Below are 22,772 nucleotides of genomic sequence, written 5' to 3' on the forward strand. Positions count from 1 at the left end.
ATGAAGCTTGCTGTCAAACTTGGCAGTGGTTGCAAGCTACTCTCAACATTTCTCACCAGCGAGGTTTGTGGGTAGAAATTGTCAGCACAGGCTACTCCTTTCCACCGTCAGAAACAGGGAAGCAGCTCAGCTTGGCAAAGCAGCCAGTGCAGCATCTCTCCTAAAGAAGCCCAGCTGACAGCAGAGGGAAATCCCAGAAGGTAATAAGGAAGGAAAAGCTGTTGCTGGAGGTTACACAGGCTTCATAGTTATGTTCTCCATGGGTCCTTGGGAACCGCAAGGTTTAGAGTCCATACTTCTGGGAGGCCACAGATTTCTTCCCTTTGAGGTGAGCATGTGGCACCCACTCGGTAGATTTTCTGCTCCCATGGATCTTTCCACAGGTGGGGAGCCTGAGGGCCCATATGAAAGCATGAGCAGATTAGCTCTGTCAAAACAAAGATCCTGTTTTTGTGCCAGTAAGGAAAAAAGGAGGGAGCAGGGAAAGCATAAAATAGAGTGTATGATATATAGAAGGAAAATTGGTTTTTAATAGAATCTTTTCAAAGTTTTCCATTAAGCTTTGGTCGCTTGCAGTGCAAGTTTTGGAATGCAACTCCCTCATCCCCTCAGGATGGTCTGCATTTTATTACGTTAGTAAGGAAGCCCAGCTTATTCCTAGCAGAGCTACTGTATGAAACATTTCAATCTCAAGCCAAAGTGGCAGGAGTAAAAAACCCTCCTGCCTGATTGATTTTCAGCCACTATTCTGGTGCCAGTAATTTAACGCAATTTTTATCATGTGTAGAAGAAACTTTTATTACCAAGCAATGAGTAAATCAAACAGGATCACATCGTAATGAACAAGATGATATGCACCCAAATGTTACCCATATGATCACTACATTTCAGCTGAGATACTTAACCAGAATGAGCAAAGGAATATATCAGAGGAAGGGAGGAGGCACTGGTTATGAATCAGGGGAGATGAGAAGACACTAGAAATTCATCCTTCCCTCCCACCTTCCTTCCTTTCCTTCTTCCATCTCCCATTTCAGTAATGCAGGCCATATGACTATTAGGAAAAGCTGCATTGAAAGAAGAGGAATAAGAGCAATACCAGTAGTCCAGGAGAAAACAAAAAAGATGGGGCAGTACCGTAAGTCTGTCCTCTGGGAGCATGCAAGGATGTGGAAGATGCTATTACACATATCAATAGCAATTCTTACAGTTCAGAGACATTAGAGAGACAGAATGAAAGCTGTACCTACCAAAATGAAACCATAAAAAGGAAGAGGCACTTTGGTAGGATCATAGGAGTCTACAGAAATGTATATATTTATACCTATGTCATATCAGTCTGTGTATAAAAAGTAGCTGTGGCCTCCAGAGATGCCATTTAGGAGATTTAATCAGCATTGGCAAATTGTTACACACTTAAAAATCAGGGAAAATGACTGTCTTTAAGACACAATTAGCCTTGCAATGTAGCAAGTCTTGTCTTCACCAGGTGTCTCATCTTCAGACTTACCTTTCCTGGGTAAAGACTGCACCTTCTGCTTTGATTCATGGTAAATTCTGTAGAAAGTGCTACAAAAAGTGATGTGTTTTGTCCTTACTCTCTGAAGTTATTTGTCTGGATGCAAACTTTGAGCCTCTGCTTTCCCAGAGTCTCTCCCAGAGATATGTGGCCAGGGCTCATTCCTCTGAGATGCAACATGGTGTTTCTTGAACATGTTGCCCAGAAAGAACTATTTTTCAAATAATTCAGAAGAAACTCTCCAGAGTGTATATACAGATTTGATCCTGTTTTAGTCCTAGGTCAGTAATGCAACAGGCTGTCTATTGGACTTCAGGTTAAACAAGGTCTTGTTTACTCAGTCACCCTTGTGTTGCATTTAATATCTTGCCATTTGCTAAAATTATAACACAACAAGATGATCATAAATTTTAACACTGTCTTCCTCGACAAATAGATTAATGAAATCATATAGCATCTCCATGGAGATTTGTGCATCTTCAGCACACTCCACGTGGATATCAACTGTTGTCGGACTATACGTCTCTCCACTTACAAGTAAAGAATAGCACTATTTATGCATTAAGAATTTCTTCATATCTTAAGATCTACTTACAGAGATTATGCTATTGTGAATGTCAAGCCCAGTGGTTCTTAGCAATCCCTTTATGCAACAGTAGCAGCAGCCATGGAAAGAAAGAATCAGGAGGCAATGAAGTCCTTGATCCCATCTGGGCAAAGAGTACAAAGGGAATCATCATGTCTGCATGAAGAGAGTGATGGTGATGGAATATTAACAGAAGAGGCAGAATCCCTGGAGTCAAACACTGTGGGAATGAGTAAAAGCCACAGAAGGAAATGGAGGCTAAAGAGAAAGGCACACAGTAAATATCTGCAGATGCTGTCATTTGCAACAAGGGCTGAACCAACAAGGACATAGTCACACGTTCACATAGCACCTACTAGCTTTAGGGGGGGAAAAAAAAGGGAAAAAAAAAAAAAGAAAGAAAAAAAAAAAACCAGCCTCACCAGTGAAGGAATATTCTTTTTAAGATCAAAAGTCAAGCAGCAATAAAATCCGTGTCAAAAAACACAGACAGAGGAGGTTGTGCATAGTCACTTTTGAACATCTGCACAGAGAAGCCACTTAAGTAACCATGCAACAGCATGGAAGAAACATCTGCAGTGTGTAGACCACCAGCTGTGCAGTAATAATACTTTGAATATCCAGAGTGCCTTTCATCTGAATACTGCAAAGCATTTTCCAAACAAATTAAGCTTCACAACACCACTGTGAGCTTCTTATTTAATGGTAGGATTATTTCATCCTGCACCAAAATGCCATTGCCGCCAGAATGAAAACTAACACCTGTTTATCATCTCACAGAAATGTTGTACAATTTACATGACGGGAAGTGACAAAAAGGCTGTAGTTAAGTTAAAGTGCAGGAAGACTTGAGGTGGTCAAAATTAAATGTTAGGAAAATGAAAACAGAGTATCACCCCCTTTTACTTTTTATGCAAAATGTCACATTAAGTTTTATGCCCACATGCTGTTACTTTTTGGTCTTTATTTCACATTAGGAAAAGAATACTTCCTTGGGTATATACTTGTAGGGGTGTCTACAGATGTGCTCAGAAGTACAGAACATACCTTTCCTGGTTGTGTACACTCAATAAAATGTATTGTAGTGCATTGCAAATAGCTTTCCTTTGTACTCCTTCAGATCTGTTTTTATAAGGCATCCTGATGATTATACTAGAGCACTGCCTCCTAGGCAACATGCCATCTAGTAAGTCCTAAAACAAATTTCTTGCTGTGTGTACTATCAGCTCCACAGGGTACTCCATGTAAGCAGTTCTGTCCTGATTCTGCTAGGTTTGTGCAATCTGACTGTACATTCCTCAAGAACAAGGAGAAAGGCTGGAGAACATGATACTTGCAGATAGGAAATATTACAGACAACCCATTATCATTTCCTCTCTTTCCTCACTTTTCAATCCAATGGAAATGTTAGTGGAAGAAGTAGTTTGATGGGTAAGTTATAGCAGCAAAGAAGACTACTTTATTATCCAATGAAGTTTTCTACTGACAGTTCACAGTTCACAGTTCACAGAATTTCTAGGTTGGACACAACAATGTATAATTGTTCTATATGGGAGAAACCATTCCAAAATTCTTTAAAAATAAAGAAATATATATCTTTAAAATGAAAACTTTTTTGAGGGTATCAATGAGATTCTTACCATGCTTGACACTAACACCCTAAGATGTTAACGTGTGAGGAAGGCTTTTTGATGCCACTGTTAAACAAAAATTGTAGCTTGGACTTGCAGATGGCTAACTGAATTTTTAAGACATTGTTAATGATATTTGGATATTAAGCAAAAAGCTCTAGCTTCAGCTAAGGGGGTATATTGTAAACATTTCCACATTGATCGTCTCTGAGTTGGTCCCAGCTGGGCATGTGGTGGTTAACCTCAGACCAACTTTTCCCTTCTTCTAAGAAGTTCGTTATAAGAGGATACTGCCTGGCTTGAGAAAAGAAGGTTCTTTCATGATTAAAATTTTCCAGAAACACTTTGTGTTGGTACAACTCTGTCCCTGCTGAAGCCCAGGGTAAAACTTTTTGTCTATAATGCCAGGTAAGGTTGGCCAGTACCAGCTGCTTTTGACGTCTCATCCCACACGACCAGCTCTGAAGAAGTTCTCTCATACTCACATACTGACTTGTCTCCAAAAAGAGCTGTTTCTTTTCTCCATGGATGTAACTGAACACCTGTGCCAAGTTACTCACTATCCCGCCAGGACCGACTACTTCATTTTAAATAAAACATAAAATGGCATGAATTACTTGGGGAGAATAAAATGTTCCCTTTCAGTCTATAAGTTCATTATTTTTTCTCTTGTATGCTGTTTTTATGTTTGTTTCAGATGATTTTCCTTAGCCAAATTTCAAAATAGCAAATAGGAAGAGTAAGTCTTAAAAAAATAAACGATATCCTTTTCAGTTCTATCATACATAGGATAAGCAGTTATCTACTTTTTGATACATGATCTCAACCTGTTCACAGCCTCACCAACTCAGAACAGCACTGAAGAACTAGAGACTTTGAAAGGTTTCTGTCCCTTGGAATATTAACATTTCTTACCAACATTCATTTCCATTTTGTTTTTTTTTTTTTCTGAGACCATAACATTCAAATTATATTTTGTGTTTCAGTTTGGATAAACCTCAGAAAAAAGCTGAAACCTAAGTCACACACCAGCTCTAACTCACCAGTTGTAATGATAGCATAGCATTGTTTCCACAAGACAAGGAGAACCAAAATCTTCAATACCAGACCCTACATCTGTTCCAATTTAGTAACAAACTAAACTCATTCTCCATCCCCCATAAGCACATCCGCACATACACACAATGGAACACTCAATTTTAAGGACATTTGTCTCTGGATCTGGATCCATGTTGGGCCACTGCTAGTTTCCAGACACAATCATAAATCAGTCCAGTTTCACTAGAAAGAAAGGAGATTCACAGAGAGCTCCAGGCAAAGATCTCTACCCAACTTTCCTAGCCCAAAATCTGGCTCTGCAGCAATACATTATATTTGTTTTCAGCAGTGAAATAATGCTGCATACATCCATAGTCTCACCAGGGACAATTTATGAGATCGTTCCCCCTAACCCTCCTCCATCTGGTCCTTCACTGAGCTATATATCTTCAGAAACAGCTTTAAAACCACGTATTTTCCTAACTCTTTGAACCCCTTAGTTTAGAAATACAGTAGCAAGAACATGAATTGCTGGGAAGGGCAGCAAGGCTGAGTCTCTGCTCCAGGGACACTGGAGGCCATGAGTCTGATGGACCTCATGACCAGACTCAGTCCTTTGACCCCCAGGCTCCGAAAGTGCTCTTCTCCCTTCTCTTTCCATTCAAATAGAGTCTGAAATTTAAGGTAAATAGAAATACATTGCTAACACACTCCAAAGACTGAAAATCATGAAGTGAGGAGGTGGCTGGTCACCCATTTACACATCTGTTTTGCACTGTGAACTATGTGAGGGTAATAGCCAACCCACTTAGTGTTTTTAATGCAAATCAGAAGCTGCAGTGTTATCAAGCAGTCCTGTATGCCTGAGATAAGCACATGAGCTTCAGAAGCATTTTATTTTGCCATGGTCCATTTTCAGACTTCGTTTCACACTCAAGTACATGGGCAATTTACAGAATCACAGAATTTCTAGGTTGGAAGAGACCTCAAGATCATCGAGTCCAACCTCTGACCCAACACTAACAGTCCCCACTAAACCATATCCCTAAGCTCTACATCTAAAAGTCCTTTAAAGACTTCCAGGGATGGTGACTCCACCACTTCCCTGGGCAGCCTGTTCCAATGTCTAACAACCCTTTCGGTAAAGAAGTTCTTCCTAACATCCAACCTAAAACTCCCCTGGTGCAATTTAAGCCCATTCCCCCTCGTCCTGTCATCAGGCACGTGGGAGAACAGACCAACCCCCACCTCTCTACAGCCTCGTTTAAGGTATCTGTAGAGAGCAATAAGGTCGCCCCTGAGCCTCCTCTTCTCCAGGCTGAACAAGCCCAGCTCCTTCAGCCGCTCCTCGTAGGACTTGTTCTCCAGCTTCGTCGCCCTTCCCTGGACCCGCTCAAGCACCTCGATGTCCTTCTTGTAGCGAGGGGCCCAAAACACAGTACTCGAGGTGTGGCCTCACCACAGCCGAGTACAGGGGGACGATCACCTCCCTAGCCCTGCTGGTCACACTGTTTCTTAAGCAAGCCAGGATGCCTTTGGCCTTCTTGGCCACCTGAGCACACTGCTGGCTCATATTCAGCCGACCGTCCACCATCATTCCCAGGTCCTTCTCTGCCAAGCAAATTGCTTGATGCTTGAAATTTTTATAAAAACATTTTTTGTTATCTTTAACGGCAGTAGCCAGATTGAGCTCCAGATGAGCTTTGGCCTTTCTAATTTTGTCCCTGCACAGCCTCGCAACATCCTTATAGTCTTCCCTAGTGGCCTGCCCACTTTTCCAAAGATTATAAACCCTCTTTTTTCTCCTAAGCTCAAGCCACAATTCTCTGTTCAGCCAGGCTGGTCTTCTTCCCCACCAGCTCGTCTTTGGGCACGTGGGGACAGACCGTTCCTGCGCCATTAAGATTTCCCTCTTGAAGAGCGCCCAGCCTTCCTGGACTCCTCTGCCCTTCAGAACCGCCTCCCAAGGGACTCTACCAACCAGTCCAGTCCTTCTCTGTTTGTGAAGAGAAGATCTAGCAGGGCGCCACCCCTGGTAGGCTCACTAACCAGCTTTTAGAGTCCCAAAAGTCAATGCACAGTATAAGTCAATGCAGTGTAAAATTTTTTTATAGACCCGAGTGTAACTACATTCACATGCTATTTTCCCTTGTATGTTTCCTTCTAAGCCTGTCCAGTTTGTATACTTTTAACCTTGTGAAATATCCTAAATATCATATTTATGAGGCACTGGCAAGTTGAGATCCTTGGCATTAAAATCTCTTATTTAACAAGAAGTAATGTATTTACCACAGAGTATTGACAATCATCCCACTGGACAGGTGGGGAAAGATTCCCGGAATCTTTATGTATCTTCTGCTGAGGATGCTGCTTGGTTAGCTGCAAATTGCTTATGTAAATGTTGAATAACGGAGGGAAGTCACCGTCTCACTTAAATACAACTTGTATACCGCTCACTGAATGGAAACAGCTTTCCACCCCAGGCTCAGCTCAAACCAGAGGCAGTTGTAAAATTATTTGCATTGGTGATCACACCTCACATCTGTGGAGATGGAAGAGAGAAATGGCACCAAGCCTTCATTTTGTTCTTCGCAAGCTGACGGCAATGGGCAGATCAAACTTAGGAAGCCCTACCTTCCACTCAGGAACTGGGTATGGGAAGGCACAGGAATGGTGACAATGTGGGGAAATGATTTCTCCCACATTACATGCAAGTCATTTCTTCAGCAGGGGGAGGATCGGCTCTGTCCCCATCTTCCTTTCTTCCCATCACTCTGCCTTGCAAGGCACTTCGTACTATAGAGCATACACATTGGACTGTCTCTGTGTTATAGGCAGAGCCTCTCTTTATTTTTTGTTTTTACTTGCAGTGCATTCCTGAGGATGAACAAAATGTACACATCACACCCTGTGACCACAGAGCGATATCTAAATCATGTTTCTGGGATGCACATGCTTCCTAGGGTTTCCTCTGATGCTGCCTGAAGCACCGCAGACATGTGCTATCCGTCCTTTCCAAATCCCAGCCCTCTGCAAGTGCATGCCTAACACACAGCCTTCTGCATCTGACTTCCAAGAGCAGTGGGGAACATACGTAGCAGTGGAAGATGTCCCTGACTCATCACTATCATCACAGTGCTTGTCCAGTATTTTCCAGATTTTCTAGACATGGACTGTCCTGGCCCATGGTCTTGGCTACATCATTTCAGATTAATCAGGGCTTAGCTATCCAGGTCAAAAGTGGGGTCATGAGGGGTAACATTCAAAATGGAGAGTTTGTCTTGACAAGAGAAGAAACAAGTGCTGCCCCACGTTTTAATCTGAAATAACACAGCACCAGATTTTTACAAATTTATTGGAAAACTGTTAAACTGCCTAGACACCATCAGTCGTGATGACAATCCCAGCATGTATTTATTTTTTCCTGTTTTCTGTGCAATAAAGAGACCCAGAGAGGTTTTTCCATTTGTAAAACAAATGAAGAAATGTGAGGTTAAAGGCTGAAAAGAAGAGCTTGGATAGGAGCAATTCTTCTTTACTGTTATAATTGTCTAAGATTATTGTTATTATTATTGTATCATCAAAAGAAATAGCTCTATTGTTTTATGCAGCAGAAGTTGCAGGCCCTGTGATTCATTTCATGCAGTTGTACTGTACTCTAGGCTAGGCTTAAAACACACTTCTCTCTTAATCCTGAAAAGATGTGTGAACCTGCACATACAACTTCCTGGGGTGGCCTCAAGTGAATCATCTCACCTGGAGTGACAGAGATGAAAATTTTACCATTAAAGTCTGACCCTGAGCTGATGTAAAAGGTAGGAGAGCTGTATAGAAATTGCCAGGCCACAGGCTTGTACTGAGAGCATGAAGATAGAGCCCTTCTTTCATTCCCTGAAGCCAGTAACAACTGGCATTATGTGGTCCTTGCTCTCTTCTCACATACTGCAACACAAAGGAACAATCCATATTAAGACATCCATTTAAAAGCAAAAGTAAAAATAAATTTCTCCATCGAGATATCCCATTGCATTGTCAGTCGCACTTGCCGTCTTATCTCCAGGGAATTTCCAAACACTTTTTATTCTGGTTAGAGTGCAAATTCCTACCACAGTAAGCAAACACCCCTGGCCCCTGGAGCAGCCCTTTTCCCAGAAACCTACGTAGGAAAACCCATGGCACTCTAAAAGACCACATGATAGAACTGAACCTTTCATTCTAAATCCACATTTATTGCTGTTTCCAGCCACCACAGGAGTCACACAGCACGTAAGTCAGAAAACGCAGACACTAGAGATCAGCTAAAAGGCAAATATATTTCACTTGTCAGGTGCAGATCAAGCACCCTACTGTTGTCCTCAGCACTGGACCATCTCCCCATCTCAGAGAGACTCTGAAATCTGGTCTGACCTCAATGCTGCAGTCACCAAACTCAAAAAACAAAAACAAAAACAAAAAAAAAACCAGCCGATTCTTTCTACAGTCTGCATTTCCAACCTCCCTTCCTTAAAACTTGCTCCCCAGCAATGCTGCCATGAGCTCAATAGAGAACACTGATGTTAGTAAAGCTGTTGGGTTCATAGAAGACATAAACCCAGCACAGCAAGCCCCTCCACAACCACATTTCTACTCTCTGCCCACTAACTGGGCAACGAAGACAAAGTAAAAACCCCTGTGCTGAGCCAATGGATAAGCCGCCAGGAAATTTCAAACTGCTCTAAGCATGACAGCCAACGGAAACCATGATGTAAAGTTCAAAAGAAGGTCATTGCTTCAGAATCTCTTTCTAAAGAGAGATTTTGTTATGGTTTTCCTTTTGCATGCATGCATCAATAGAGCTAGAGTACCAGAGACAGACAGAGAAGAAGGGTGGATGTATAAAGAAGATCCAAAATAAATTCGAAAGTACTTTTTGCCTGGGTGGTTCAGGCACATATTTTCAGCCTTTGGTACATTCTGTGCATCTGTAAAACTCTACGCTGACAGGCACGAAAGTAGTTTAAGAGGCTGCCCATGTTCTGCACAGCTGATAACCCACTAGCAACATAAGGCTGGGGGAGCTGGACAGACAACTTGGAGCTGCCTGACAACCATCCAGAGGGTTCAGTCTGAATTTGGAGGCTTCATCTTGCATATTCACATTGTAAGGCTTTGATTGAGGTATCACATGGCTGGCTTATAAGTAATACGTGGCAGAGCTGGGACCAAGCCTCAGACCCACCCATGCATCCATCTCCAAAAGACCAGCCACCTCATGAAGGCCTTGTCAAAAAAATTTACATTTCATCTAAAGTTTTCAAGATTCAAAAGGAAAGCTTTGGCAATCTGGAAACAAGGGCTTGCTTCCTTGCAATGGGACTTTTCTCCTTTCCTGTCTCCAACTGGGCTACAGTTGGGTATATGACCACACTACTTGCAGGTTTTCTATTTATTATTGTAACAACAAAGAGAAGTATTACATTTAAGTGGGTGCTTCCTCTTTCATTAGGATTGGATCACCTTTGTATTAAGCAAGGAAAATAAAAAAAAAAAAAAAAAAAAAAAAACACCTTGGGTTTTATGCCAGAAAATGTCTGTTCTGCTTGGACTAAGGTCCTCTAGGAACTCTACACAAGCTAAAACAGCAGATTTAAGGTATTTTGTCTTGTGCAATTTGGATGTAGACTTAGGTTTTTCAGAAGTAAAACAGAAATACGACACTAGTTTAGCCCCAGGTGTTTTTCTCTCTCATGTTGTGCTTCATGGCAGTTTTCCATATTTGAAGGCTATCCCAGATGGAAATTCATCTCTTAAAACAACCCACAATCATTTATGTGGCTATCCAGATCAAGCCTACAGAAGAACTCTGTGGAATCACAATGACAGAAAGCAGTTTCAGAGATGATCCAAACAAGCATAATGGCTACACTGCTGAGAAAGCTGTCAGTCTGAAATGCATAATCTGCTAACTGGCTGCTAAAAAGTTCTTGGTAGGCTGTCAAAGAATTTGCCTATAAGCTGTTGTGGACCCTACTGGGATCTATTCTTCTCATGAGGTGATCACTTGAAACTTCTCTAAGTCACAGAACAAAAGCACGAGACTGAATGTTTTGAGAAAAATCAACTCACAGTGGAAATTCAGGAGGAGAGACCAGCACATCTTCTCTCCTTCATGGCCACCATGACTGCATCTCGAGTGCAGAATCCTCTGATAAAGAATTAAATGGCTTGTGGGTAGGAAATGACAAAGGGCAATTAAAATTATATTAAACTTTCTCATTGCTTTTCTCTGGTGTTTCCTGCAATACAAATGTCAGAAGATTAATTTGTTTACTGTGCACAGATGTAATGATAACCACAATTGCTTCCCAAAGAACATTCAGTACAGCAACACTGCAGGTCCCCTTTTACCACCACAGCATTTTTCCACTGCATCTCCTGGGGACTGCCATAGCTGGGAAGACCAGCATGTGGTCCTGAAACCACAAGGCACCCTTCCTGGGCCCCGAGATCCAGGCCTGCTAAGAGTATGAGAGAAAAAAACACATGCTATCTACCAGAAAGACCAAGAGACACACCATGCAACCATGGGCTACAATGCAGCCTGTGCCACTAAGGGCAAAACTCATGTTCCTCTGTTTATATGAGTATTAAATTAATGACACTATTCCTAATCTAAAAATATTATAAGTGAAAGGAGAAGCAGGTTAACAGATTAGTATTAGAAATGTTTCCATACAGACCCTAAACATGACTGTGACCGTATAGGCATGCACAAAAACTCATGCAAGGGTTTTTGCTGAAGCCAATCAGCAACTATTCAGACAAGTGCCTGCCAGTTGCTGCAGATAAAATGCTTATCACACTGCAGTCTGGCCACTGCCTGTTAAGCACATTTAAGTGAGAAGGCAAGTGATTTGTTTAGGCTATTTTCATTTTTAGGACATGACTTTGACCTCAGTCATTTGTCTGAGCTGATCTCATTATGTTTCCCTTTTCTGAGTGACTATCAAAGTTCTCACAATGGCAGGAGGAAGATCTCTTCCTAGGCATTGCAGGAGCTTAGGATGTGTCAGGTAAATGCGTCAAAGAAGAGATTATTCCTGAATGCTAAAAGCCCAGTGGAAATATATATGACAGCCCCAAGGTAGCCTGACACTAGCATCCCTCAGCTGGGTCTGTTAGACAAACAGCTCATATTTTATTTAGAGTGAAAAAATCACACACACTATGGTTCTCTAACACTCTTTAATCTTAACACAGCTGCAAACTTCTTTCAGCCGAGAAACATTCTGGGTGAACGTGACCTTTGGATAAATCCTCGCATGTTCTCTGTGGTGGTATTTATTGTTGCAGTCAGGCTAATGATTCACTTTGTGAACAGCCCTGGGAGGGATTGCTTTTTCCAGCAGCCTCACAGACCTGTAAATATGTTCCTCCATCACTGTCACACCTGTACTGCAAAAGGGAAAAACAAAGGGTCAAAGGAAAAAAAGATATTATTTCTCACACCTTCATTTGTGTTACTGCATAGCCTGATAATCTGGAGCAAAAAGAGAACATTCATTTTTACAAGATGTATTGGGAAACACTAAACAATTTTAAAGTTGAGGCAACAGGCTTCTGGTAGACTCTGTAAGAAGTTATTACTTTCTTCTGGAACCACTAGCTACCAGGACATAATGTGTTTTCCTGAGCCAAAAGGAAAAGTAAGGTATCACTGCTCTTGAAGAACATTCCTCTTCAGAGCAGGCTATGGATGCTACAAGAGACAAAGATAAAACCAACAAAAGTCTTGAAAACTACACTATGAATCTCTTTGTCGGCTTTCAGCAATACCATTACTCTTCAGCTAAAGCTGGTGTTGTTGCAGTTGACACAATATCAAAAAAATATATATGTTTCTGTTCCTATTGCACATAAGCAAAATAATCCTCTCTTGGTTGTTCCACAGTCAGTTCACAACACAGTCCTTTTGCTGAACCACCAAGAAGCTTGAATCCAGTCTGACTGTGTAATTTAACAGGCTCCAGGCTGCCAGGAAAGGGACATGTCAAAAGCTTCTGGGAAAACTACTGCTCCTGCTCTAATTATAAGCTTCATACTACTTCATGAAATACAATTCTGTCTAGAGCCCCAAGAGCTGACCTAGCCTCACTCTCACCACTTGACAAAAGATGGATCAAAGAGCTGGTTCATGTCAAACTGGAGGATTTTCTCACATCTGAATGGAAAGCGGACTTCAGAATTTTATTAGTACCTTAAGCTTAAAAATGAAGGATGCTGCCAGCCATGAGCCAGCATCTGCTGGAGATTAATTTCATGGAGACTGTTAAAAAATAGCAGTGTTCAGATATTTAGCAATGTATATAATTTGGGCAATAGTCAGAAGCAGGCAAAAGTACACATTCTGTGTGTGTACAAGTGATAGTCATGTAATATGTTGGATTATGAGATCAGGCTCTGATCTCTGATTTTCCTGGCTCAAACTCTCTTGTATTCAGACATCTGATGTTTTTAAATGATAAAACTTCTAACACAAAAGCAAGAGCAGTTGAGACCTGGAATGAGTTCAGCTGCATTTTCTTGCTTCCCAGCATGGAGGAGTCCATGTCACAAAAGTCACCAAACTGTCTGCAGTAATGGAGACATAGTCAAGGACAGGATAGATAAGAGGATCGTACCAACTGTGGACTTCAGCAACCTGTGCTATCACAGCTTGAGATAGAAATGTAACAGTAGGATACTGTAAAATGCTCAATTTACTGCTGTTCATATTGTAGACACTCCCCCGTTGGGCTACCAAGCCAGCATTTTTCATGTACTCCATATAACCCCACCAATTCTGTCTCAAAGGGGCATGTCCAAAATTAAAGCGCTCTTTAAAGAAACACTGTAATAATATTTTATATAAGGCATTATAACACATATCATAACAAATTTTGTTATAAATTTTGTTTGAAAGTCAGAGAAACAAATTCCTATCCTTGTAAAAGCTTGTTATTGGATGTCTATACCATGAAAACTTCTGTTTTCAGTCAGCATCCAGACTTAGTAGGCCTTAGGGGAAAAATCAAGCTTCGTTTCCCCTCAGTCAATATTGGTTCTCAAGTCAGTAAATCATAATATTGACCTCAACAGAAACCAGTAACTGTTTAATATCTTCTGGGTTTTAATTATAAACACTGAGGAAATTTGTCAAATCCTGACTTCCTAACCATATGGAAAAGCTTTTAAAAATTTTGCATATGCCACTTTCTATCAGGCCCATCACAGTTATGGAACCAAAACATACTCCAACAACAATGCTTTGAGCATGTACACAGGATCTTCAACTTTGGGTACGACTTTGAAGACAGTATCTGCATCTGCTCCAAGAGTAGTGAGGACAGTTACAATAATAAATAGCATCATTTTATGTCACAAGAGTTATCAATTCCTGTCCCATAGTTAATTTTTTTCTGTCTATATAAAACTGTAAGATTCAAATATGGGGAATGTTGAGAAAAAAACTTTATACTATTCCGTAACTAGAAAACACTCCTGGCCAAGTACTTTATCATTTGGAAAGACAGTATATGAATAGCAACAAGAGACAAAGAAATAAAAGAGACAAGTGAAGGAAAATCTCAGGACTACTAGACAGCACAGTTTGTATTCAGCTGATAAGAGAAACACGTAAAGTGAATTCCTAGCCTCAAAAACCAGATGGGAATCCTGGCCAGAGACAATGTCTGGCTACCCTGTAACACAGGCTGCAACTATGGAATAGATTATGTCAATTCAGACAGCAGTCTAGAGATCTTATGAGAGAGTATGGTCTTACGAGACAATACCTGCTGGAGAGGGTTGCTCTCTCATTGTCTCCATGCCTCCGTATTTTGTGTGACCTAGCCAAGTCATGCAAAGCACACATTTCACAGGTAGCTGCTAACCACATTCCTCATGTGCAGGGGACAGGTAGACATCAGTTTGAAAAGACTTTCTAGAGATCAAAGTAACCAGAGAGAAACTATCCAGATCACTGCAGGTGAGTAAAAGGAGAGCTGGAAGATGAACCAAATGTCACACCACTAATGGGCTGAAATGTCTCTGTACTGTACCTCAATTTTGTGCTCTCATAGTGGGTTTTGTGTTTGATTGGTTGGTAGGTTTTGTTTGTCTGTTTGAAATCAGATTTTCTGCTAATGGCTGCAGTGAAGATCTGGACCTTTTATAAACTGAAGAATTGTGATGCAAATGGTAGTAACTGCATATTTTAGATGTTGACCAAACACAGCCTAATTACTATATAGGATTGGAGGGCATTTACAACCAAAATGGCAGATAAAATAGTCACCTGTCTGTGGGATCTTTTCTCTGATTACAATAGACTTTCAACCCCTTCAGCTGATATTTTGGTGACCCTTCCCCATACTGTCAGCAGGTGTCCATTGCCTTTGGAAAAAAGGGCAAGACTTGCATTGCTCAAGCCATATAATCTATAATCCCTTTTTGAAAAGGTTTTGTATACCCACAGCAAATCCTGAAACCATTGAAAGTTTCTGTCACCCTCTGAGGACATCTTTGATCTAAGTCATCATCTTGCCGTGATGAAAAATATTCCTCCTGGGAGCCTGCAATCTTTTTTATATTTTTTTTTTTTGTGAAGAAAAAAAATTTATGAAGAAAAATGACAAATCAGTACAGTAGAGAAAAAGCATGTATACACACAGGTGAGCAAAATAAAATGGGCTTTCAAACTTCAGCCTAGTCCTTGATATCTGAGAACAGATTTTTATTTTTTTTCCTGTGTATTGACTCTTCCTGCTCCAAAAGCAAGCCATCTATAGTTTAAGCCTCAATCCATTGCTAAGTTTTGATTTTTCATTAGGTTTTCACTTACCAAAGACACATTACTACACAGAGTGTTACCAGGCTGTCATTTAACTGAGCCTTAAAAGAGCAGAGATGATTCAGCTCCTTGAAGAGCAGTAACGCTTTCTTCTGAAAGTTTTAGAAGAATGTGCACTTTGACCAGAATAAGACAATACACTTCTTGTGCATGTGGAAACCTCTTAAATACCATCAGAAGGACTCAAGCTTCAGGCAAGGAACCAGGCACTTTCACATTTTAATCTCAAATCTACACTTGGCTTCCTGCACAGCAAAGGACTCTTTCTTCATTTCAACAACTTTAAACCAAGGTGCAGTGAGAATTAAATGTTTACACTGCAATTTGAAAATGTAAAGTGCTAAGAAGGAACACTTAGGAAATGAACTTTGTAAACTTTTTCCTTGCTGCCATGGTATCCACCATCCTCAACAGCCTCTTACTTCATGTACTCATAGAGTACATAAGCTTAAGCACTCACTCTCTGTAAACTACATACCTCACTTGAGAGCTGATGTACAAAAATCAGCTGTCTGAATACCTTAACACTTACGACAGCTTCCTCTGGGCTGATCATAAGAGAAATGACTTGTTATTAATTTTCACATGCTGAATTTATTTTAGCTTTTATGTTTCAGGAATATTATATAAACAGAATGTTAGCTGTAGGAGTACCCAGGAATGCAAGAAAACATATGGCTCCAACTCTCTTCAGTATTTCCAGCACATTCCCCACCAATTTTAATTTCAACTGGCTTAAATGGGGGAGTCAGGGAGAGACTTAAAAGCTCTCACCATCTTTATACCTTGATGAAGATGTGAAATCACAGCACCTGCTCTCACATATGCAAAGCCCTCCATTTGGGTGAAAAGAGATTCCTCTTGCTCCCTTTGTGTGAAGAAGGTACAGATTATAGTGTATTTTGGATCCGGTATCATTTTAGTTCCTCCGCTGCTCCAGGATAGCACAGTCAAGCTCTAGTCCTGAGACCTCTCATTGTATTATCATAATTCTACGCCTGCTCTGATGAGTCCACCAGCGGCAGTTAATTATGAGAGCAGAGCCATGCATGCACACTTCTAAATGGTGTCTCAGTAGTTTAAAAGGTGATTGAACCTGAGAAAAACACACGTGCATGCAGTTTGTTCCCCATACCTTACCAGAACTTTAGGCATTCTAATGGTAAATAGTTGACATGGATAAATACATATTCCTGTACTAACACAAGTACCTCCACCTACCTTGCCTTACTGCCTACAAGCCTGCCCTTTACTCTGCTGCTGTGATGCCCTATAGAGTACAATAACATTCTGGTGCCAAGCTCTGGAGGTCCCAAGCCCTTATCAGCACTGGTTCTGCTGGGCGCAAGTGCTTGGGGTTAAATGGGGGCTGCATCTGCCTCTCATCAAGCTCCCGGTGTCCGGCACTCAATCTGCATTTGCTCTCAGTATTCCACTGTCAAAGCAGCCAACATTTTGCAGGTGGAATGACAGCAGCAGAGGCCTCCCAAAACAGCTTGTACTGTGCTTTTTTGTGAGGCTGTAAACATCACCAGAAATGTGAGATTGTGGTTCCTTCATTTGCTGCAAAGGCTGAAGGACAAATGAAGCTTGAGCAATTAACAGAGGTTAATTACTTTACATACTAGCACTATGTATACATGACAGAGCAAATATAGAACCTTCACATACTTATCAATACAGCGAGGCAACTCAAGAGGCAATAGGCACAAACTGGAGCACAGGAGGTTCCCTCTGAACACCAGGAAGTTCTTATGTTCTGATGGAGCATTGGCACAGGTTGCCCAGAGAGGTTGTGGAGTCTCCTCATTGGAGATCTTCAAAAGCCACCTGCTGGATGTGGTCCTGGGCAACCCCCTCAAGGTGGCCCTGCTTGAATAGGGGGGTTGGACCAGGTGACCTCCAGAGGTCCTTCCCACCTGAGCCACTCTGTGATTCTGACCTCTTATGGGGATGGACAGTGAGATCTTCACTATGGATTATTACTTCATACCATAGAGGGCTATCGAAATGCTCACATAACACAAAGGTCCCCAGAGATCTCTAAGACTGGGAACAGATTTCTTGGATGCCCTGCAGGATTTAGGAAACAACAGTAAAACTGAAGGAAAAACCTTCAGCTACTACTGAAAAACAACCACCAGAAAGCTTTCAGTTAACCTGTATAAAGTCTCCAGAACAGCCCCCTCACAAATGGCAAGTCAGCTCTCCACCACAGCAAAAACAGACACAATAAGCTGCTCTGGGTTGTCAAAACCTTCCTAAGGCAAACTTTCTACAGAAAAGTTTTTTTGTGTTGGTCACGGCTCACGTCCTGCTTTGTCTGGTTATCCTGCCAGAAGCATAAATGAACTCATAAGAATAACAGAAGGATTAGGTTAAGCTTATTTTTAAAACATTTCCCACAAATTCATCTCATTTGCCTGCTTATAAACACCCTCGTTCATCTTTGCTGTGTGTCTAATTAGGCAGGATATACTGCAGGTGGCTTAAAATAGGAGCTGAAATATAGTAGCTTCGCAGTTATGCATGTTAAAGGAAAGGTAATTAAAATTTCATGCTATGAGATGTAAACCGATCATCTCAGGGGCCTGAACGGGATTTCTCCACCATGTACGACATAGCACAGTTGGCTAGCTACAGTATGGGTGGGTTTTCTCTTCCTCAAAAAAAAATTATTAGCTTCTGCCTGAGGCAGAATATGAGATGTGATGGGTTAGTTTCCTGAATTATTTATTCACGGAAATAGCATCTTTATATTTTATTTAAAATCAATACTGCCATAAACTTAAAACATAAAAAGCTAAAATTAAATAAAAACCAGCTAGCAAAGAAAGCTCTGCTGTGAACATGTCTCAGAAGCTAATTAAAATGAGATCGAACAGAGGTCTTGTACTTCGTAGCAGATGTAGTTAAAATTTTGTGGTCTCTAAGAGAGAGACAGAGTGATTTCCTCTGATGATGCTGACAACTGTTCTGCATAACATCCCTCCAAATATGAGATTTATTATCACAGTTAAAAAGAATATTTCAGAGTAGCAAGTATTTTTGTTTTGGGAATGGATCAAATTGCACTAACTGGCAGGTGGAGTCTTTTAAAACATTTTCACAAGGGAGGATATCACACTGATTTTCTACCAGTTCCTCCCCACACCTGGTCTCCTTTTCTTTTTAAAAATCGTGCATTTTATTACATTACTGAGACATGAAGCATATTTTCCAGAAAGTAAAAGGACTCTTTTCAAAAATATTTATGCAATAGGAATATGCTTGTATTTTGCCAAAAAAACAAACAAACAAACAAACAAACAAAAAGTAATAATCCTAGGGCACACTCATGCTTACTGTGATATAGTGGCACTTTAAAACTGCAGCTGTAATAAGGACATTGGGGATGGGGAACTCTGTATTAAAGAATTTTTGCCTGGGATGTGTTTAAAAGCCTATCAGATAAGCTTTGAAAAATGTGAAGGATGCAGGCCAAAGAGATGCAGAGTTTTTCTATGAACATCTTACAGCCAAGAATAAAGAACCTCAAATTAAGAGAGATCACTCAGTTGCCTGGGGTCAGTCAAATTATGCTGTCTGCTTTGCAAAGCCATCTCTTAGACTTCATTCTGCAAAAAAGTGGCAGGCAGACAGAATCTGGGTACCCCAATATGAATGTATTTCATTTCATTTACAAAAAAAAAAAAAAAAAAAAAAAAAGGACCCTCTGTCTCCAAACCATCTGAATCTAAAATTGTCTGTAGAACAGCAGATGGTGGAAAGACTAACCCAGGACTATTAATGCATAGATCAGCATTATATACCTGCATGGGACAAGGACAGTCACAATGATGACATCTTGTCCCTCAAATATAGCAAAATTCCCAAGGGTTTCAATGAACCAGGATTTTATCCCACAACTCCGAGACACTGTGGGCCAAAGAGTAACAACAAAACAACAAATAAAATAATAACTAAAAAAATATACAAATGCTACAAAATGGCCAAAACTCTATTAAAAGTAACCCAAGAACAAGTTCTGCAAATGCAATCTATTTTGATAAGTGAGAAGTGCATTTATGGCACCTTGCTTGTTCTGTTAGATGTATCTCCCTCTCCTTCCTTCTCCATACTTCTTACCATCCTTCAGGATCTCTTCTGTCATAGTCAAATTGACCTTACATTTTCTCATATAGAGTCTCACATCTGTTAGACAGAGGGCAATGTAGAAGACAGCAGTTTGTTATGAAACACCTGACTTAAATTCCATTGGGCCAGGTAATAAACCAAAAACAAATGAAGTTTTACTAGGCAGAAGCAGGTTTTTGTAATAAGTGTCTATATATCTGCATGCACAATAATCACAAATTGAGCTCTTTCCTGGAAAAGAGCAGAAAGAAGCCTCACATTGCACTTGGAACCAGCAGAAAGTAACATCTCATTCAGTGTAAAAGGACAACATCAGGTAGGGTTGTGATCATGTAATTAGGTAAGCAAAACAAACACATTTTAGACATGCCATTTTTGAAGCAAAGGAAACTACTCTGAGTTTTAATCACAGAATAGTATGTTGCTTCATCTGGTTTTCCTATAATAATCTTTCCTTATTAAAAAAAAAAAAAATCATTAACTTTCCATATAGGGAAGCACAAAGTGGGTCATCGGGGAGCATGTATTTCTTGGTTGGAAGCAAGCCATAGATGGTCCCAGGTGAACGGTGTCTGTCCAACACCACAATCTTGTTAGATTTTGGAGCCCTCTCCACCCTCATCCTCCCCCCCTGCCCTCTCCCAATACCTCAACAGGAAAGGAGACATCTGTGAATCCTCTGGCACTGCTTCAACATTTTACAGCTGTAATAACCACTGATACAAAGAGAAGAATGTTTTCTAGCCCCAAATTCCTGAGGTAATTTTCTAAACAGACACAAGTGAACGGGGCTTGGTTACGTGAAAAATACCCCACCAGGGGCAGGGGCATGGGGGAAAGATGAAGAGGAATCATGATCCACAGATAAGTGAGCTCAGCTCAAGTTCAGATTTATCTTTCCTGACCACTCAACCTATTTGTCCAAATCCAAGTTTCTAATCCTTAAAATTAAGCAGTATTTTTTTGGCAGCTTGCACCCACTTTTGGCTACTTCAAATGAAAAATACTTCAAGGAGGAGGCTTAGAACAGTGGTGATCTATACATTTATGTATATTTATACATACTGTGGTATTTTTGCAGCACCCCTTACTGTCAGCATAGGGGTAACAAAGTTTGATACTTGCTGCTATATATCCCCAAGTGCATCAGACACCACAAAAACTGTTTTCTCCCACTTGTTAGCACTGCCAGTCACTAGCACTGTAGGTCATGATGCCTTTTACCTGCATGTCAGTGAGCTCAGCACAATGCTACACAAGATGCACAGGTGTGACTCGATGGCTGACATTTAGAAGCGGTTTCAGGAGTAATGTCAGTTCTTATAAGGGCACAAAGTAAAGGCAGCCCATCCAAGTTTGTGTGGAGAATGCATTCCCAAGCACAAGTACTCTAATAAGGCCTGGGAACATCAGCTCTCCCATGGACTATGCCTTCAGGCTTAGTCCTCTGCACTCTACTCCACTGCTGATCTGCAAAGGATCACCTTGTGTACGTAGAGTGACATAAAGCAGAGTATTTCTGTACAGAAAGCCTAAATTATTAAGCACTTACTAATGCAAGCAGCTAAAGCTCTAGAGGGTTACTTCAAATGGATGAAAGACTTAAAGATGCTGAACAGAGCAGACTGAGAAAGGGAGCATCTAGCTCATGGGAAACTCAACTCCTGGTGAAGATTTGCTTAAAAAAAATACAATTATAATTTCAAATATTTTTAAATTCCTTCCAAACCAGAAGCTCCCTGGGCTGCACAGCTGCTTGGTGACAATTTGCCCAAGAAGCTGAGTAAATTGTTTCACCCTGAACTTCCCCTTTGCTGTGGTTACACTGCTGTTAGTACCCAGACTCAGGACTGGCTTCAGAAAGGTGGTTAGACAGGAGCAGGAACATCGTTACCTTAGCACAAGAGTGAGTGGGAGCAAGAAAACTTGCACTGCACTGGAACTGCACAGGGGCCATCCACAGCTTCATGCCATCGATACTTCATTTGAGCCAACACCACTAACCTGTCTTGAAGGGGGGGACAGTGTGCCACTGTGGGTGGAGATACAGATGTGGAGGCTGGTGCAGGTGCAGGTGCAGGAGCAGGGGCAGGGGCAGGGGCAGGGGCAGGGGCAGGGGCAGGGGCAGAAGCAGCCCTGGTGAGAAGCCAGAGCTACGGCCACCCTTTGGTTACACCACAGACAAGCCCCAGAGCAGCCTAGCCCCAGCTGGAGCAGCACAGGCAACTGCTGTGCCCACGTGCACAGCCAGAACCAGAAAATCTCACAGGGAGAATTTTGCAATATGCACCCTTGGCAGAAAGCAGAGGGCTACAGAGCTCCTAGTTCCACCCACTCCTCGAACACTTGAAGCAGGCCTGTCTGAAGTCATTCTTCAGATGACATTTCTTTTGCACCGTCCCGCTGAGTGAACATTGGGGCATAACCACATGAATTTTACAGCTGTAGGACATCATTGTTAACAGGAGAGAAAAAAAAACTTAAAACCCTCTGCTTCAAAGCCACAAACCCTTAGTCCCCATCTTTTAAATAGAGCTCATAATTAACTTTGTGACGCTGCAGCTTGCATGTTCTCTGCAACTATTCACGACATATCTGTCAAACTGAGTAACAGGGAGATGATGGATTAAATAGAATTGCAACTTATGTGCTGGTGCTAAACAATAACATTTTCTCTAGTTAAATGGAAATTTTGAGAAAAACTGCAAGACTGAAAAGTTAACTGTGCAAAGTTAATTGGTTAACTGGAAAAAGAACTAATTAACTGAATAACCAAGAGCTATACTGGACTAAGGTCAGCCACAATCACAAGGAATATCTAAGACAAGAATTGCAATAGAGTAGATTTGCAATTCCTGAATGCATTTGATTAAGTGATTCAAGCAAATGATGCTATTATCATGAAGCTCATCATAAAATAATTACTATGATTAAATTTAGGTTTTTGAGGAAAAAAAAAACACACCTCTTACAACAATTACAAAAGAGAAA

General features: G+C 41.0%; 1 protein-coding gene across 9 annotated transcripts in view; it reads right to left on the minus strand.

Moving 5' to 3' along the window:
- BMPER (BMP binding endothelial regulator) overlaps positions 1–22,772 on the minus strand; it is a 159,241-nt gene that overhangs the window by 20,777 nt on the left and 115,692 nt on the right. The window contains exon 14 of one of the 9 annotated variants that reach the window (XM_072033261.1): positions 11,989–12,203. The exons of 7 other annotated variants lie outside the window; for them this stretch is intronic. In XM_072033261.1, coding sequence (XP_071889362.1) covers positions 12,107–12,203 — 97 coding nt within the window. In that variant the 3' untranslated portion in view covers positions 11,989–12,106. Of the gene's footprint in view, positions 1–11,988; positions 12,209–22,772 lie in introns of those variants that run through there. One more of the 9 variants, XM_038174730.2, reaches the window with a different exon arrangement.

The sequence above is a fragment of the Anas platyrhynchos genome, chromosome 2 (assembly GCF_047663525.1).
Source record: "Anas platyrhynchos isolate ZD024472 breed Pekin duck chromosome 2, IASCAAS_PekinDuck_T2T, whole genome shotgun sequence".
In the NCBI taxonomy this organism is placed as follows: Eukaryota; Metazoa; Chordata; class Aves; order Anseriformes; family Anatidae; genus Anas; species Anas platyrhynchos.